The sequence below is a fragment of the Sylvia atricapilla genome, chromosome 8 (genome assembly GCF_009819655.1).
Source record: "Sylvia atricapilla isolate bSylAtr1 chromosome 8, bSylAtr1.pri, whole genome shotgun sequence".
Classification (NCBI taxonomy): Eukaryota; Metazoa; Chordata; class Aves; order Passeriformes; family Sylviidae; genus Sylvia; species Sylvia atricapilla.
The window spans coordinates 30,507,192-30,526,777 of NC_089147.1; the positions used below are offsets into that span (position 1 = coordinate 30,507,192).

General features: G+C 39.4%; 1 protein-coding gene across 2 annotated transcripts in view; it reads left to right on the forward strand.

The window, feature by feature from the left end:
• Window positions 1–19,586, forward strand: part of REEP3 (receptor accessory protein 3) — a 41,083-nt gene that overhangs the window by 11,434 nt on the left and 10,063 nt on the right. For both annotated transcript variants that reach the window (XM_066324252.1, XM_066324253.1), the window contains exons 2-5: window positions 7,380–7,452; window positions 11,695–11,771; window positions 12,282–12,402; window positions 13,773–13,886. In XM_066324252.1, coding sequence (XP_066180349.1) covers window positions 7,380–7,452; window positions 11,695–11,771; window positions 12,282–12,402; window positions 13,773–13,886 — 385 coding nt within the window. The remainder of the gene's footprint in view (window positions 1–7,379; window positions 7,453–11,694; window positions 11,772–12,281; window positions 12,403–13,772; window positions 13,887–19,586) is intronic.

Sequence of the window (19,586 nt, forward strand, 5' to 3'; positions counted from 1 at the left end):
GGCACAGAAAAGTCACACATTTTGGAGGAATCAGCAGGGATGTCACTTTTCCTCTTACAATTCTAAGGTGGTTTCTGACTGCTTGAGTAATTGCATTATTATTGGTTATGCTGTGCTTTGGAAGAATCTGGCAGTTGCTTTGGTGAATTCCAGCTTTCTCAGTTGGAAATTTAATAACTGCCTCGCTCTGCTCAAGAATGTGCTTTATTCAGGTCTGTCAGTGCTTCTGGGTATATTCTTTAACTGTTAAGACTTCCGCCCCCCCCCCCCACCTCTGGCTTTTATATTCTGGTCATAAGAATGCTGTGAAGATTTTAACAGACCTGTTTGTGATTGCATTCCTGCATTTTGCTAAGTGAAATCTGCTAAGGGAGTTGCTGAATTTAAAGCTCGCTTCTGTTAGCAGACATGTTCTTTTAATAGGATTTACATGATTTTCCCTGCTCTTTACCCAAGGCAGGGGGCTGGAAGAAAAAGTAGGATACAGTTTTTTGTGGGGTTCAGGAGCCGATCCTCATGCTCCCCTGTGCCTGTTGCAGACTAGCATTTTGGCCAAAATGGAGTTTTTATAGTTACTTGAATATGTAGTGTTTTACTGTAGATTGTGTGGTTAGTATTGTGTACCTGAATAGTAAAAGGGAACTAAATTCTGTCAGGTGCTGGACAGAAGGACTTTGTTTGATGTAGTGCTTTTGAAAAACATCCAGGACAAAAATGCCAGGGCAAGCTTTTGTTTGTCTGGGCATGTGAACCGTAGCTGGCTTAGTCTAGAAATCACTGCCTAGCTGTAACACTCAGAGGGAGGGGTGAGGCATGACTGAAGAGTCTTGCTTTTTTGGCAATGTGTCAGGGTTTGTGTGTCAAGGTTTTACTCTTATTTCTCGTTATCCTACTCTGATTTGATTGGTAATAGATTACCAATCAGACTACCCAAACCGAGTTGGCAATTGCCCATGACAGTACCTGGTGAGTGAGCTGTGTCTCTCACCACAGCCTTTGGGCTTTTTGTTGTCTCCTCTCTGCCCTGCCCAGCTGAGGAGGGGAGTGACAGAATGACTGGGTGTCTGGCCTGGGTTAACCCAAGGCATGCAGGGTGTTTGGCTTTTTCCCCTGAATACAATTATCCCCTTTTGCCTTATTTCAAGCTTGAGAGTGCCCCAGAGGTGCACAGCAGCTGGACCTTCCTCCGTAACTGTAACCTCATCACTTGGTGGCCAAAAAAGAAAAAGGAGAGAAAAATCCAGACTGCTGATCTTTGATGGGAGTGGCTTGGAAGTATATGAGCAGTATACAATCTAAGAAAAATGCTTCTGCTTTTCCAGTGTGTGCTGACTGAAATCCCATTGTTAAGGCATATGGCTCTACTTGCCTTTTCACAGCCAAGAACAGGCAGCCAAAGATTCAAACACTGTTCTTTAGATTTTTATTCTGCTGTTTAGTTTTGATTTGCAAACTCCCTTTCCAATGAATCCTTGCTTAGGCTAAACTTGCTAACTATATGTGGAGTAGTAATTATAGTTCATCTAGAAGTAAGATTGTATTACCACCACCAGACCTAGTTTCTGCAGAGGTAGTACAGTGCTGCCTGCATGACTTCTGGTGTGTCCGTATTGTCTGACCAGCTCCTAAAAAAACTTGTGTGTGTTTGTGACAGGGATGGAAGCTGCTCTTAATGTACCTGGGAAACATGTAGTGTTGAGGAGGAAGTGGGCATGGTCAGCAAAGCAAGGCAGTATGTCAGGCCTTTTTATTCAGGTGCAGGGTTTTGTGGAGGATTCTTTTATTCTCCTGCCTGCCACTCAAGGGTGTAGGTACATATTCCTGCTGTAGATGCACACAGTGTCTGGCTCTGTATTAATCTATGGAGATCCTCAGCCTTTGAGTGACAAATGGGTGTCATCCCTATAACAGAATTTTTAAGGAAAAGGAGTTTAGTGAATGGTGCTGTCTCCAAAGCATCTCATACTCAGAGTTTGCTGGATTGCTTTAACTGTTAGATAAGGAATAGAGACTGTTCCCTTTTTGGATTTTGGAGGAAAGAAAGAATTAAGTGCCAAACACTCTTCCATGCTTTGGGCAATACTTTGGCCATGTGAACAGACTGAACTTAAATGCATTGTTGTTAATGTTAATTGCTTAGTGTTTGAGGAGTCTGGATGCAAGTAGTACTTTTGAGTGATGTAGTGGCTTTTGTGTCTTAGTTTCTTTCATTTTTAATTTTTTTTTTTTTTGAACTGTGCCTTTAGAGTTGTTTACTATTCAGGTCAAATATGCTCAGTGCCAGAGCAACATGTGTACAGAGGACTGATTTTTCAGTTATCAGTCAGATGCAACTCAGTTGCTTTGCTTCGTAAATGAGCCTTTCAAACAATTATTCACTTTGGAGCTATTAAAAATATGATAATACAGGTGGTAGGTTGGGTTTTTTAAGATACAGCTATATGGATATACAAAAGCGTTGTTTTATCCATGTTTCAAGGCTCTTTCATACTTTTTTTCTTTGTATTTTTATTGTAATCTCCTGTTATATTTGAGAAACGTTTCTCTTTAAATGAGCAAAATGTCTGTAGAGGAGGTGGCTGTACCAAAAATGGAATGCTGTGGTAGCTACGGAGTCCAGCTGAAAACCTGAAATAGCTGGGCTTAGAACTGGCAGTGAAATTACATTGGTAAGCAGGATTATCCATGTATCTGCTAGTAGTATAAAGTAAACGGTGTCACACTCGGCTGAAATCTGTTTCCATCTGTGGAAACTGCCTTTATATTTGTCTGCTGCATTCATGCAGTGTGCTGATATTCAGTGGGAAATACAAACCACGCTTTTAAGTGCAATATTCGAGCTTTTAAATTTGAAAAGCCATAGAATAATCGGGAACATCCTTCAAGTAGTTGTATGGTTACTGTAGAAATACCAGAGGATGGATGTGTTTTTAATGTGTAGCAGTAGGTGTTGCTGACAGCTTTGGGCTTTTGGGAGGTGTGGATCCAAAGAGGAAAAGGCCTGGAACACGTGGCTTTTGTAGCCATCTGTGTGCCCAGGCTCCCTGTGCTCCTGTTCCAGGTGTTTCTGCCTCAGTCAGCTGCAGTGATCTCTCTGTTGCCAGAACACCAATCCATCATGCATAGATAGAAGGTAAAAGTCAATTTGCTGGCCTTCAGCTGCACTCATTGTTGACAGGTTGGCTTTTGGACTGTAAAATTGCTTGATAAATTTAGCTGAAGTTAGGGGACTTGGCCTGCGTGAGGAAGATAGAGGTGCCAGAGTTGGCAGCAGCATCATGCCACACTTTGAGTGTCAGCTCTGGCTGTAAGGAGATGAAAACTTCACAGTACTGGTCCCTGTTATTACTGGCTACATGATTTGTTTTCATCTTATCTCCACCCACCTTTAGTGAACAAACAGAAGTTTTTCTAACACTTCCATTTTACAGCAGTATTGAAAATGCCACTAAATTATTCTATGTTGGTGTATATATAATATAACAAAATTATAATATTATAGAATAATATAATAATAATATATTGTGGTGTTAAGCACTCTGCACTCTGTAGTTTTAAAGTGATTTCTAGAAAGATTCTGTAGAAGAAAAAGTGGTTACTATAATAGTTTTTGTTTTTTTTAAAAAACTCCTGATTTGACTAGTATTGAGTAACAGATTTTTCTAGTTGGGGAAAAACTAGCTACCTTTATTGTGTTTGTCTTATGCTAGTGTTCTTATTGAACTTGAGGTCATCTTTAGTTTTATGAGTGTCTTACTGTTGCTGTAATAAGCTTTCTGCTTAAGATGAGTTGTTTCTGAAGAAATGTTCTCAAAATTGTTTTGTCTCAGTTCATGTTTATAGCAGTTCAAGAATGATATGTTCAGAGGATAAATTGCTGTTTAAATTTAAAAATATGTTGGATTTTTTTCTTTATAGAAGTGATGCTACCTGACAGTAAAGTGAGTGGAAGAGTGTAGCTGAAAAATCTGTGAAGTAAAAGACTCAAGCTGTTTCCCTTTCATATGCTACATTGCAAGACATTTACATGAGCAGGCTACTAATGGTTATTTAAATAGCTTTGGAGTGGTATTTTCAGAATTAGGGAGAGGTGCACAGGTGATCAGTAGCTGGTGGAGTTATTATGCATGTCAGACAGTTGGTGGTGGTTATGGTGATCAGGAACTTCTTCTGTATCTTCTCTTTGGACAAATAATTTCCACCCTTATAAAGCCTGTTTTATGCGTTAAAGGATTAATTAACAAAGGCTTTTCTTATCTCTGATACTTAATAATTTCAGCCAGAACAGAGGAAGGTGAGAGACATTAGGGCTGGTGTGTTACTGAACAGGGTTTTCCACAGAGACAAAAATCAAAAGAAGAGCTGTTGTCTACAGAATTTCAGCAAAATGAAAGATGTTTGCTTCCCTATTCCTTCTGTTTCTGGATCTCACATTATTTGGATGAAGTGAGATTTTTGTGTTCTCAGGCTTTTCTCATAGCTGTGAATAAATCCATTCAGGGTTAGTTTGTGGTGTGGTTTTTTTTTTTTTTTTTCCTGTTGCTTTTCTTTGCCTTAGGTTAAAAGGTGTGAGGGCTGCAGCAGAGCTGTGTTTGGATAGGCTTCTACAGGCTGGTATGCTGAGCTGGAATTCAGGTAGTTCAGACTGTCCAAAGGCCTTTCAGCATCTTCAGTGTAGGTAAGCTCTGCTCCAGGGGAGTAGCAGCTTCTCTATACTGTGTTAAAGAGCTCCAGGATCCCTCTTCTGTTACCTCCAGCGATTGTGGAGTCCTGAACACCTGGATCCAGGTGTGAAAGTGGCACTGGTGCACCCGTTAATGCTTTTCCTCATCAGTACTGGTTTGAGTGATCTGCAGTGACCATCCCTTCCCACTCCTGATCTTGTGGAGACCTGCTTCAAGTGCCCTTTGGCTCCTCCTGTGTTAACAACAGAGCTGTTAACAACTCTGTTGGATGAGTAAAGGCTAGAAACTTTGTTCGAATCTTGCCTTGTTTTGTGAAAAAGCTGTACATTATTAATTAGCTTTGACTCTTGCTTATACTCAAGTAGTGATTTTATTTTTTTACTGTTCTGTATTAAAACCCATTATCTTAGAGCCTTCTTTGCTGTTTAAGAAAATACAGGGATCAGTGTTTGAGGGTTTTCTTCGAGTTTTGTAATTTTTAAGTTAAGAGAAAATTACATATAGAAGAGGATGGTGATGTAGATGTGAGATTTGACTATGCTCAACTTTGGACTTCTTAATACAAGAGGGATGTTAATTTATTTGAGAAAGTTCAGTGGTGGCCATCAAGGTGATCCCCACATGACTTGTGATGAGTACTTGAATGAACTGGGCTTGTTCAGCCATGAAAGGGAGGACTTTGAAGAGAACTGGTAGGAATTTCGTGTAACTCTTAGGTGGCTATGAGAGCCAGGCCTATTCTCTTGCTCTGCTGCTCAGTCAAGAGAAACAGTGGTCATAAATTTTGGTTCTGGCTGAATACAACTAAACCTTTGCACTAAGAGGTTCATTTAGTGTTGGAATGAGTTGCCCAGAGAGGCTGTAGAATCTCTTTGGAAGCCTCCAGGACCTGACTGGCTGAAATATTATGAAGTCTGGTCCAAATCCGATGTTGACTTTGACTTGAGCAGGAGATTGGACAAGGTGACTTCACATGACCCTTCCAAACATGAAGGGTTCTGCGTTTAGGCTTCCATAATTTTATCAGCCTCTCTTGCTTGTAGTGTTTACAGCTTAACTTTAGAACCTCTGCCAGTATCCCCCTGTGAGAGGCTTCCTTCCAGGGGTAACTGTGCCCTAAAGGTGGAGAAACATTCTCTGTGTGGTGTCTGATGCTGAAGGAAGTATTTCGGTTTTGTTGTTAGCAAGTCCATTTTTCCCCACCTGTGTGCTGAATGTTAACTGATGGAGATGACTTCAGTACTCTGAATTGGCTTCCTACCAAGCAGAAGACTTCTGTGTACATACCAGAGTGATGCCTGGAAAATGCTTTATTTCAAACTGGTTGAATCCAAACTTACATTGTTGTCTTGTATATTTGCAAAGGTATGTGGTAGTTTGCAGTCTTCTGCAGTGGCTGTATAGGTAGAACTACTTAAAGCTGCCTGGGGCAACAATAAAATAGGAGATTTGAGTTATTTACTTTGGTAAATTATTTTGGATTAAAATATTATATGCCAAATCCATCCCAGGTGGACATTTAAAAAAAACCAAGACCAAAATATGTGGTGCGTCATCCATTGCCTAACTAATTACTTACAAATTCTGAACTTTGGGGATCTCTAGATGTCCCTACAAATGTAAATTTCTCCCATGTAACCACCTAGAGCAAGTTGTAAGTGATGCTGTAGAGGTGTAGCCAGACTTTTCTCTAATGGCTCTTTCAGGCCAGATGGAATTAAGGGCAGGTGATTTACTTAACTTTCTGAAGTGTAGGAGGGTGATGAAACATAGCAATGGGGAACAAAGACACACACACCTCCTTGCTTGCTCTGAAGATGATCTTTATTGTCATTTTATACCTGAACCCTTCTTAGAGCGCTTTTTGAGGAACAGGATTTAGCAAAGCTTAAAAAGGTCGTTGTTCTGTAAGGCTTTTCTTATTTCCCACAGTGGAATAGAAGTATGGATCTCTTGCATTTATCCAGGAGATGATGACTACTGCTGTTCCATTTTTGATAAAGAGCTGTTCTAGTCTATGGCCAAGACTTGTGCTAGAAAGTACTGTGTTGTAGCAAAGTTGAGTGAAAGCAGATCTTTGTTCTGACCCTGCTCTCAGTATGGATTGCTTAGCACCCTCTCACCTTGCTCTGCACCTTGCTTTTGATGAATTTCAGCAGCAATTGGCTGTCTGAGCAAAAGTGGATTAATTTCCACTTTTCCTCTGTTTCTAAATACTGCTGTTGCAGAGTTCTAGCAAAAGGAAATGACCTTTTGTAAGGCAGTGTTGTTGTAAAATTCTTTTGGAAACAAACTTCTGGTAATCTGATAGAAGTAGATGATTGTGATTAACAGCTGATAGGTTCTGAGGCTCTTCAAGTGCGATAGCACTGCCAGCACTATCTTCTGGTGTGGACAGGCTGCAGGACTGGTTTTACTTGTAAATGAACCAGAACAACTGTTTTTATCTATTAGAAGCAGCCTTACAAAACAGTTTGTTATCTTTAGAGCATACACCCTTTTCTGCTCATGTTCTAATTCTGCCGATCCTGAAACTTCCTCCAAGGAACATATGACACTGATTTTTGATTTTTTTTTTTCCCCTGGAGAACAGGATTGTTTATGTTAAGTTGACTGCGTTGTTCTAATAATGTATTGTCGCTGTTGTCATATACAGTGTAACAGATGCTGAAGGCTCTTTCTGTTTTCCAATAGGTTGGTGTTTGGGATGCTGTATCCTGCATATTACTCCTACAAAGCTGTGAAGACAAAAAATGTGAAGGAATATGTAAGTCTCTTGCCTTCTCATTGTTGAATTACGTGCTTCTGCTGACATAGATCTGTGTCATTGTGTAATAAATCATGTGAAAGCTTGAATTGACTGTGTTACTGTTAGATACAGCACTTGTGTGAACCTAGTGGTAATCTTGTGATTTTGTTTGGAAGGCTAAAATTAAGGTATCTCATGCTTTACATAGTCTTATACTGAAACCTGTTCAACACACTGTGCTGTATATAGATTTTTTTTTACAGAGCATTTTTAATGTAAACGTTCAAGTCTTGGTTCCATTTCAGCCAAATACAAGAAATAATGTGCTTTTAGGCAGATGGTAGAATGAAAGTTTCTTAATTCTGGCGACACCTCAGGTATAAGTATTGACAAACTGATTCTCAGTGACTACTAGGAGAGCAGTAGCAGCTTAATATTCTTGTGTGGAGCTCAACAGGGGACTCAAAATTTACCTAAGAAAAATGTAGTTCTTGTTAATCAAAGAGGAGAAAAATGTAACCAGGGAACCAGGGAAGGAAAAGGTTAGGTTAAGGTGGTATGGAGAAAAGAAGCAGAACAGACACAAGAGAAAGATGGAGAAGAACAATATAGTTACTTCAGTTTTTAATTAAGCTGTTAAATTATTTACTTGTCAGTGTGAGCAATGATAATAATCACGAGAATGTTAACCAGTGGCAGTCACAAGGAGCTTTAGTCACTGAGCTACTTTTAAGAGGCAGCCTGACTTGATTTCAGCAGCCAGCCTGCCCTGGATCTTTACTGGGCTGCCTGACTCAGGGTGGGGTCAGGGCCATCAGCCTCTCCTAACTCCATAAACCAGAGCTGTGACCTAAGGCTGATGTCTGATGTGTGAGACAGCACTTGTACGTTTTAACTTGGTTGTAGTTGAAGAATGTGGTGGCTGTTGCTCCTCCTCTTGAAAGTCTTAATTTAATCTGATCACCCTGTTGAGGCCTCAGAGGACATCATATTTGTACTTCTGATTTCTGTGTACAAGCCGATTTGAGCTTATTTGTGAGATAGAGCTGCTGCCTGCCAGAGCCAAACTAGGGGGGGGAAAAAATCATCAAAACTAAGAGGAGGAGTTTCTTGATCTCGTGCTTCTAGTACTCTGTCAGGAGAGTCTATAATGCAAGGAATTTATAATCTGCTTTTCCTCCCTGCTCCTTCAGAATGGATCTACAGGCTAAGTGGAGCATAGCAGTCTCCAACTAAAATAAAGAAAGTCACTTTTTAATTAAAGAAGTTACCGTTGCCTCTTGCACCATGTTTTCAAGAAAAAGAGAAGTGCAATTTTAGAATGCTGAGATATTTTTCTCACCTCGGTTGTCCAGTTAGCTATGACCTAATTTACTTGGGCATCCTTACACAGAACCCCTGCTAGCAGGGCCTGGAATTACATTTTTTCAGCTCTTTTGGTATGAACCTGTGGCCTTTGACCAGTCCCAGAACTTGCAGTCACACACAAAACATTCATGGGGCCGAGATGAGTAAGACCCATGGCAGTGACTTTTTCATTAGCAGGGCATGACAATGATTCACCAGTGAATTATCACTCCACTGCTGCTTGGATTGACTGTCCAGATAGGTCTTGAGGATGATCCATGGCTGTCATTTTCCCAACTGGGTCGTTTTCTTTTGCAGTGAAGGGTTTAGATTTAAATGCAGCTTTCCAAATGGCACAGGTCTGCTGCCACTCACATCATGGCCCAAGCACAACTTCCTTTCCAGGGTTTTGTGTGGCTCAGGAGCCATCTGTGTTTGTTGCTGAATTGAAAAGAGCTTTGTAACAGTAAAATATTTTACTCAGCCGCTACTTCCACCACTAAAAACCAACCAAACAAAAAGAATAGATATTTTGACTTGTTGTGTAGGTCATAATGCAGCAAACTGGTCAAAGATTATTTCTGGAGGGAAAAGATGTTGTACTGATTATGGTAATTTAAAATACTTATGAACTTCAACGCTAAAAATTAGAATCTGTGCCTTTGAGGAGATTTATTTGTTCTTGTAATTACCCTGGTTTAATGGAGTTGACTAAGATATTTGAGACTTTCTTTCACTGTATTGCGCTGTAAAGCGCTTGAGATAAGCATCTGAAATGTAGTTTATAGGTCTGAACAGACCAGCCTTTTCAGAATCCTAACCTGAAAGAATGTGCTTCAGCCAGAGCCAGCAAAGATGAGGTTAACACTTGCATGCTAGGGAAAAAAAAAAAAAACCCTCAAGGAAACAAATCTGTAATCACTCTTTTAACATGAAAAGTAAAACTCAACAAAAACTTCTGTTCCTTAAAGTAGATGATAGTGTCCTGGGTAGTGCAAAATCTGACCTTCAATCTTTCATGTCCTCTTCTTTTTTTTTTTTTTTCTTTTATGAAAACCCCTCTAAGTCACTCAGGTTCATTTGTCAAGGATACTTGTGGTACCTACTGCATTAGTTGTACTAGAGTATAATTTGTGTTTTATAGGATCTTTGCCCAGTCCTCAGCAGGGCTCCTGGCAGATCTCCTGTGCCCTTCTGCAGGGTATTTTTTTACTGTTCCTAGCAGCCCAGGAGAAATTCCACTGTTGTCCTTAATTGGATAAATAGATGTTGATTAAAGAAACAACAGCCTGCGTAAATTGTATTGAGAAAAAAGACAGTCTTGCATGGCATCTTAAAAATTGCATTGCATTATGCTTGATGGGGCAAGGCTGGATTTAATTTTCTTTTCATTCAGGTGTTGACTGTGGTTCATGGAAGGGTCACCAGTCTAAATATCACATGGCCTGTCAGCAATGACTTCAGCTGTTGTGTACTTTTGTCTTCATTTATTCTAAGCCTAAAATATCTAAATCCTCTGAGAGGTTGAAGTGAAGAATGTTACCACATGACTGAGTTTCTTTTCAAACTGAAGCACAGAAAAGCATTTAAGATAAATGGGTCTCAGGTTCTGACAGAGGAAGTGGTTTTAAACTATATTGCACATCCATGAAATAGGCAGCAGTGTATCATTAGGTTTTGAGTAGTTCTTTAAATCCACTTCAAAAAAGATTGTTTTAAAAGTGAAGATTAAATCTGAGCCACATCCTCTGTGGGAAGGGGTGTATATATATATATACACCTTCAAAGGGAGGAATATATATATATTTTTATATATATATATATATGTATCCTCCCTTTGAAAGGGTGTACCATGTATTTAGGCCTCAAACTAGTCTCTAACAACTGTGGTGGTTTTGTTTTATTCTTTGCTGGTTTGGGGTTTTGGGTTTTTGTTTGTTTTTAAATGGTTTTGTGTTGTTGCAGGGTTTTCTTCTAGGAATTTAAAGGACATTTAAGTAGATGTTCAGTTGTACAAATAACCAGTGGTGGTTTGCAGTGACCCATTTTGGAAATACATTGCATTTAGCATCTGATAGCTTAGGGAAGAGAACTGCATGGGTCTGTAGTATTTATTCTGAAAGATGTAATCAGCTTAGGCAACCAAATTTGAACAAATGCTTAAGAAAAATGAGAGATTCTCTTAACTGTTATAAAACAAACTGTACTATTTTAAGAACATGGTCTGATTTCAAGGCAATGGTATATAGTGTAAACCTTAAACAAAAAAAAAGAGGTTTATACCTGTAAACCCCTGTAGCATTAACATGTGAACTTCTTTATTAACAAGAATTTTGTAGTTATTGGCAGATAAACAGAATTAAAATCTCCATGAAAATGCTTTTTATGTTGCCTTGCCTCAGTGTTAATACCATACCAGTAGTGACTTCATGGAACCAGTGGATCTTAATGGCAGTGTAAAGCTGAATAACACATGCTGTGGAATGAAAGCAAGTCACTAATGTTGACTTTGTGCATGGTATGAACACATGGTTGAGTGTGGAAGAGAATGAAATACCCTTTAGTGTTATGGTGGGAATTGCTCTTCATACTCAGGATAATCTGCCGGTTCTGCAGGGTTTTTTTCATATCACTGAAACTTTGCAGGGACAGAATCCAATCTGTGAAACAGGTGAGGTTGTGACCCTGGTGGTGCAGCCATTTCACTGAGCTTGTTGCAGCTGCCTCCAGTTCTACTTAGGAACAGAAATCTTTCAGGATCTTCCCCTCATCATTTCACCTGAAACCTGGTTTATGATACTGAGATACTGTTGAATCTCTTGCTTTGACAGCCCTGAACAAACTGTACAGTGTATAGTGTATCATGTGTAAAGGTAAAAACAAAGCTCTTAGTGAAGATGTTTTAATTTTCAGGTTCGCTGGATGATGTACTGGATTGTGTTTGCTCTTTATACAGTTACTGAAACAATAACTGACCTAACAGTCTCCTGGTAAGACCCTGCTTTTTATGGACTCTGTATTCACATTTGTGTATTTGTTTCTGATGGTTTTTGATTTGTACTGATGTATTTTGTATAAAGAAGTTGTGGTTGTTGAATAGCCCTTTTTACAGGAAAAGATCTTGGTGCGTAGATGAACAGCATTTGTTTTCAAGTTTGCTGTACACTGTCACTTGAATTGGGACTAGAGCATTTCCAGCTTCACTGTAGAAACTGAATAGGGGAATGGAAGTCTTAAAAGGATGACCTAGAATTTCTCTAGAAATGTGCAGAAATGTATAATGCAAAACAGGTATATTAACTGTTTTAATCTCTTAAATGACAGTAATCCATAAATCCATAACTCATTTAATTTTTTGTCTAATGTAACTTCTTGTATTTGAAGAATCGTATATGCTAGTATAATTGTGGATTTTTTAAAAGATCTCTTCATAATGATTAATTATTGTGCATTTTCTTACTGCAGTTGTTCATTTTGTGCAACCTTTAACTTGTCTGTAGGTTTCCTCTGTACTATGAACTGAAGATAGCTTTTGTTATCTGGCTCCTTTCCCCATACACTAGAGGGGCAAGTTTAATCTACAGAAAATTCCTCCACCCACTGCTTTCTTCTAAAGAAAGGGTAAGAAATAACTTCTCAGATTTTTAATGCCTAATATGGAAACACCATATGCTGAAATAAAAGCTGTTGCTGGATACACTATAAAAGCAGAGCAGCTTGTTACTGTCTTGCCAGGCAGCATGAATTTGGACTAGCAGAGGCAAATGCACATGACTGTCCATGTCTCTGCTTCTGTTTAACTTCCCTGAGCAGACAAGTCCTGCTTCCTATTGACATGAGAGCCTGGGGTTCCCTGCTCTCCCTGATGCACTCTGGGGAGCCCAGCTGAGTGGAAGTGATGCAGCTCGACTTTCTATTGCATGTGTACAGCATTATCTGTGCAGAATTATGAATACAGCTTTACTAAAAACTGTTCACGTTAACATTTTTTTTCTACCATAAACTAGGAATAACACTTCTCAGGATGATTGACATCGAGAACTTTTTTTGGTTTGCAAATGGACTAGATAAGAGGGGGAGACTTGTTACTGATTTTTAAGGGGGCACCAGTCTGCAACAGTAAATACCCAAACATCAAAATAGCTAGAAGATGGTTAGCTTTAGTCAAAGTATGATGGGGATACAGCTCTGCTTAGCTCTTTCTCAGCATCCTGTTTGGGTGTATGGAAAGAGCAATTAGCAAAGGTGTGAAGACAAGCACTGAGAGAGCTCACATTACAGAAAATAACATTCCTGAAGGTCGGTGCTAGGCTTGGCCTTTATTAAGCAAAGCAGGTAGCTGACAAGATTGCCACTGATAGGAGCAGTGAGGTCATCTTGACCTTCTGAAGGTTGTGCTAATAAACAACTCACAACTTTGTAAGCTAAAGGGATACTTCCCTGTAGTCTGCAAGCTGTTGGGAAGTACCTTGCAGGCTTTATCTTCAACTCCAGGCATTTAACAGGGCTGGAGATAAATGTCATGACTGTCCTTGGTACTTAACTGTTGGTACTTAACATGACTGTCATGATTTTCCTTGGGACTTAACTGTTTCAAAGCTGTGGCTTCAGAAGTTCTTTGAAAGTTTGGTCTACCTTTCTAGGGAGCTTGCTGACTTCTTCATGTTAGATGAGGTTATTTTTTGAAATGCATGATATTTCTTGAAAAAATTCTGTCCAACAAGTTAAGCTTAGTCTTTGTAAGGAGCTTGTTGCAGTGTTTCTGAGTGGTACAAAAGTGATCTACTTTATCTTCTTGTTTGACCACATATAATCCTTTTTTTAAATGAGAGAGTTGTAATGAATGAAATATCTGTATACAAAGATCTATCCCATTAAATGTTTTCTTAATTATTTCTTCTGTCTTCCTTTACTGATGGAAAAATAATATTGTAGGGTAAATTTGCTCTCTTATGAACAGCCTTCTAGAATTTAAGTATGTTTTCTTGTAGGAGATTGATGAGTACATTGTCCAAGCCAAAGAAAGAGGCTATGAGACCATGGTGAATTTTGGAAGGCAAGGGTTGAATTTGGCAGCAACCGCTGCAGTGACAGCAGCTGTTAAGGTAAGTTTCTGCTTGCATTAATTGCTTTTGAGCTTGATGTAGAATGATGTAATTGTACTAAGGATTTACCACTCATATAAAAAGATAAATTCTGTAAGAGTATTGAAAACCTGGGACACAATTAAAGGCGTGCAGCCCTCTCCTCCTCATACTGTTTGTTTTGTTTGGTTAAGATGACTTGTAGTTATTTCTTGGATGTCTTCTAATTCAAAAGGTACCATTCAGTTTTCTGTGATGACTGTTGTTTCTTTTCTGTCTCTGTTGTGCTTTCTTGTTGATAAACAAATTTTTAAAAGGATTTCTGGCTTTTCTGCTGTTTTTCTCCAATCAACCTGAGGTAATGCCACATATGAATTAAGGCATGAAAGACTATTACCATGGATAAAAATTATCTTGACACAATTAACCTGTTTGCAACTTGTGTGAATTATCAAATTAATATACTAAGCATAAACCTGCCTACTGGTATTTAGCATACACTTGCTTTGTCGTGTATTTTCTATTAAATTATGAAGTCATTTGTCCCAGATTACCTTCCTACAAAAACCTCATCAGCTTCAGTATTTCAGAGGGCTCTGGGTCTAGCAAGGCAAACTACAAGTTTATATGCAAGATTCTAAACAGTTTGTGCACCACTGAAAGGACTACACTTCAGACAGTGTGCATCCTGCCTAATAGTAATTTAAACCAAACCACACACACAAAAAGAAAGTATAGGGAGAAAAAGGTGTGTGTCCAAGTGAAAACACAGGTTTAAGATAATCAGGATTAGTTTCTTCCGAGGAATAAATGGAACCATTGTGCTCATAGGAACAGCACTGAAAACCTGAACACTGTCAGTAGATAACAGAAAACAGTGTAGAGATCCCTGGCTGTCCAAGTTGAGTATGTACAGCTGGCATTTAGCTTAAATGTCTGGGCTTCTATGTGAACTTCCTGCATTATAAATAAGACATTCCTAACAACTACATTTTCACATGGTGCCTCACAAAGCTTTGGGAGAATAGTCACGCATATCTTTTGTTCATTTTCTCTCTTTTTAAAGATACATGTGGGTGGTAGCATTATAACCTTTTGTTTTTAAATATGGTCATAATGAGCTTAAAATGCTGAGAAAGTGATTAAGTTTGATCACTAGGGTTTTTGTGGGTTTTTTGTTATTCAAATTCTAAATATTGCCTTGAGACATGAAATAATTTAAATTGTGATAGGGTGCACCTCCAAAGGAATGAAAGTATCCAGAATGAAAATAGGTTATTTAAGCAAACCAAACAAACACCTAAAGTGCTCTTTTTGGGGGGGGGGGGGGAGTTGCTAAATGCTAAAATGCAAAATTCTTTGCATTGCAATTTTATTACAGTAAACACCTGTAAGGATTATTTTGCTTTGTGTATCTTTCTCATGTTTGGCTATGATTGCATATTTCCTTGATAATTTTTAGGGTGTAAAATAAATAACACCAGTATCTCCTCCCACTTTGTTCTGAAACAATGAATAACTTTTTCTGAAATGTCTGTGTTTAGATTTCATTGCTATTCAGCTGTGACTGGCAAGATGCCTGCTCTATTTGTTAAAACTTGTTAAACACGCTCATGAATATTTGTACAGAATTAGTTCAGTGCAGATCAGATGCTTGGGAAAAACAACCACCACGATACCAAAGACCTAAAATAGGCATGATTTTTAAACAGCATGAAAGAGGAGACTCACTGAGAAAAATCTTTATTTTGGCATGTTAAACCTCTTGGGTTTGTCATTCCAAAATGCTGAGTGTGCTTGCTCCATGCAAGCAAATGGACACAACGCATGTGTTCTTGATTTTGTTCCCTGTTTTTCAAGAGCTGACTGCTGCCTCCAGCAGGTGAAAAGATTATCCCTTCACCACGAGCTGGTGGAGCATGCTATAGGATTTCAGGAATGGAACTGTAGTAGTGGGATCAATCTTGATGGGAAGGAGGATACACTTTCATCGCTATTCTCACCTTTTTTTTTTTTTTTTTTTTTTACTAGAGCACATATGCTTATTCTGACATAGCAGATCTCAAATTAGGAGGTGGGAGAGCCTAAACACGTGTGCAAGATTAAACCTATGTCAAAAGACACTGAAGTGTCCAACAAAACTGCTTATGCTGATTTTAGGAGGGTGTTAAAAATGGCTTGGAAACTTGCTGAAATATTTTGAATATCAAGTGTGGGGAGAGTGCTTTTCTTCAAGAGTTGTCAAAGGAATAGGGGATTACCATTAAAAGACTTGTTGGCTCTATTAGAGGGGTTGGAGCAGCCAGCCAGGTCAGTCTCCTGAAAGGTGACATATTTAAGCCTGCTCCCCTATAGTTAAATTTGAATGTATTTGGCAAGAGTAGTGGCTTAGTGCTTACATTCTCATCCTGATATTTTTAGCTGGTACTAGTTAGCCACTGTTGATATAAACTGTAATGCTCCAAAACCTGCTAAATAGCATACGTTAGCAAAATAAATTGTGTTAAATTAGCATGTCAGAAAACAAATCTTTGTAAAATCCTGATTTCAGGAGATTTAGAGACAGAATAGAGTCTGTACTGAATTTTTATATACTGAACAAAATTTTTATTAGTAAAAAAATCAGAAACAAGATGCCTCAATAGCTTCATAGTTTAGGGACTTGAGGAAATTATATCCACAACACCTAAGTTCCAACAATGTATCTCATGCTTTGATGCATCTGCTGTTCAGGTCTTCTGAGATGATGGTTGCCTCTGTTTCAGTTTCACGAATTCAGATTTCTTGAGCTAATAGTAAAAACTGGTGTCTTTATCGCCGTGAGCAGGGGGACTGCTAATTAAGCTGTGAAATACTCTGTCCCTCTTTATGAGGTCACACAAATAGTGTTAATTTGTCAAGTGTGGTGGTGGTGATAATGTTTTGAGGGCTGTGTTTTCTGAATGCCTTCTAGCCCTCCTGAATCTACTGCCTTTTTGCTGATTGACTGTTATTCTGGCCTGATCACACTTCCCCTTGTCCCCACTCGGGACACGGCAGAGGAAGGAGGTTGAAATCTTGCAGCCAGCTGTGGCACACAGCCAGTATCACTATGGGGAATGCTGCTTTCATCCTGCTCCCTGCTGGGGCTGCCTGGCATGCTGCAGAGGTTATTCACGGGCCAGCAGTCCCACTCTAGGCTGAGAGGGAGCAGAAGTCGTTCCCTGTCAGCTTGGATCGGATCAGGGAGACAGCAGCTGAGACTGTGGGTGCTGCATGCTGCACAGTCCACTGGGAACTTGTCCAAGGAAGGCAGGCAGCCTCAGTCAGTGATCCTGGCCACTGAGGGTGCAAGTCCAATTTAAACAACAAAGAGTGCCTGAGGCAGACCTTGTGGTGTTTGTTTACAGCAACTTCCCTAGGTCAAGCAGACAGACTATAAAAGTACATGCTCAATGAAAGAATAGAAAATAGCATTTCATATACGAGGGTCAACTGATGAGACTGCATACTAATAGCTTTCTAGAGGCTGAGTAGTCTTGAGAGGAGACCCTTAAATAGACTATATTTATTTTAAAAATTTAGAAATTAATTACACCTTTAATTAGTGTTTCACATTGGTCAATGCTAATGAACGTAGACTCCAAAAATGTTTACTATGTTTTGGGAAATGCCACTGAATAATGAAGAAAAATCATTCTTTAAGACTTGCATTTTAAGACCACACACAGACTTCACAGTTTGTCTCTCTTCGGTGTTTGCCTACATGGAAATTTTAGTGAAGTTGTGTGATTAATTCCGTTCTCTCCCTGGCGTTGTAATTGTAAATGTATGTGTCTCAATCTTCTGTGTTGTAATTTAGTCACCAGCCTCTGGGCTGAGTGCAGCCTGATGTGATGGGCCACCACTGGAAACTGCTCTGCCGTCTTCTCCTGAGCAGCATCTTGGGCTGTGTGATCTGGGGACAGGTGCTGGCTGCTGCCACCTCCGTGGCATGGCAGTGGGAGCAGGAGATCCTCTTCAGCTCCACCTACAATTGCTTTGCTTTCCGTTTTTAGGACAAACGTGTTACGGCTTTCAGGCTGTAACTCTTTGACCTTTCCAACAAAATATCAAAGCTTTTAAAGCATTATTATTCTAAATGTGAACGCTACTCTCACATTTCTTGCAGTAGAGGGTATTTAATCTCACGTTTCCTGCAGTAGGAAGGAATTAAATATTTTTCAGCCAGACTTTCATCCTGAGCTGATAGTAATCCAGGTCTTCACGGAATGCTTTGTTTCAGCAGAAAGCAATTAACTGCTGCTTTTGGGCATGGGGGTGGAAGAATCTTCTTAAGTCTTACATGCAGTGTGAGCACAGTGATATGTACTCTCCCACAGAACACCTTGAAATTTGTCCTTCAGTCTGTGCAGTGGAGTTGCAGTAGAAATCAAATGTTGATTTGGCTAGACTGATGTTCCCAGGGGTGGGATAGAGACTGGGGGCGCTGTAGGCAGTACCTGCATAGGATTAGTGTAATGTGTGGTGGGGACTGTCCAGTACAGCAGTGGTTGTGCAACTCCCATTCCTACTGTGACTCCCAGGCATGTGTGCTGCATCTTTATTTGTGTATATATCCTTTCAAACTTCTTAATGCTTTCTGTGTGTAACTTGAGTAAAACTTTCCATCTTGGCAAGTAGCTCTGGAATGAAGGGCCCATTGTATGAACCCCTTAGGTCCTCCCTGAATGAGGCAGAGCTCCACAGGAGCTCCAGCTCAACCATGCAGTTTGGTTAAGGGCACAGTGTTATTTTACAGCACATACTCGACTTTTTTTTCCCCTTTGAAAAACAAAATTCTCTGTCCAAAAGCTGCACTAGAAAATAGAGCTGAATGTTCCTAGCTTGGATCTAGTCCTCTGTCTACAGTGGAATAAGAAATACAGGCTTGTAGTGTGAATTCTTTTTATGTTAGTTGTTATAATCTTAATTGCATTATTCTATACAATTTCCAAATGTCTTTTTGTAGTATATCACATGATGAATGAACTTCCTGGGCAACTAAACAAGTGTCTTTCTATACTTCTGCTGCTAGCCAAAACCAGCTTCTGTGCTGTTTTAAGTAGAGTCTGTTTACATTTGGTGAGTGAAATTGTGCTGAATTTGTATGGATTCTCTGCTGAGAACCATTTTATGTGTTCACCAGTGTTCAGGGAGTGAGACTTGAGTCCTGTTCAACCTCTTTAAGCATTGGACACAGGCTGCTGAACAGTCTTGTATGTTATAGTAGAGTAACATATATATTGTGAGCTGTTACTTGTCAAAAGAAGCAGTTCTTTCTCCAGTTGTCGTCTTCCTTAGCAGCTGATAAAGTTCTCAGGCACAGCTGGTTCCTGATGTAGTTTACTTGAATGCTTTTTTCAGTGCAAGAAGTGGAGTAGTGGAAGGGCAGGGTTTTTCTTGCCTTAGGAGGAACCTTGGGAGACCTGCCCTAAATAAGCCATTTCAGGGAATAAAATTGACTTCAGGATTTCTATAATCTTTAATATAGACACTGTACAGTATTCATAGTGCATTTTAACTCAAAGGCAAGCTGTACTTAAGTTTTGAGAACTGAGTAATCCTGCAAGTATGTAGGAAGAGATAGAAAAGGCTTCTACTTCTCTCACAAGAAACCTTTTCTTTGCTGTTGTTTGGTGACAATGTATGAATGGTGGGGCAAAAGTTATAAATTTGTCATCCTTGAGTTGCACACTGTCC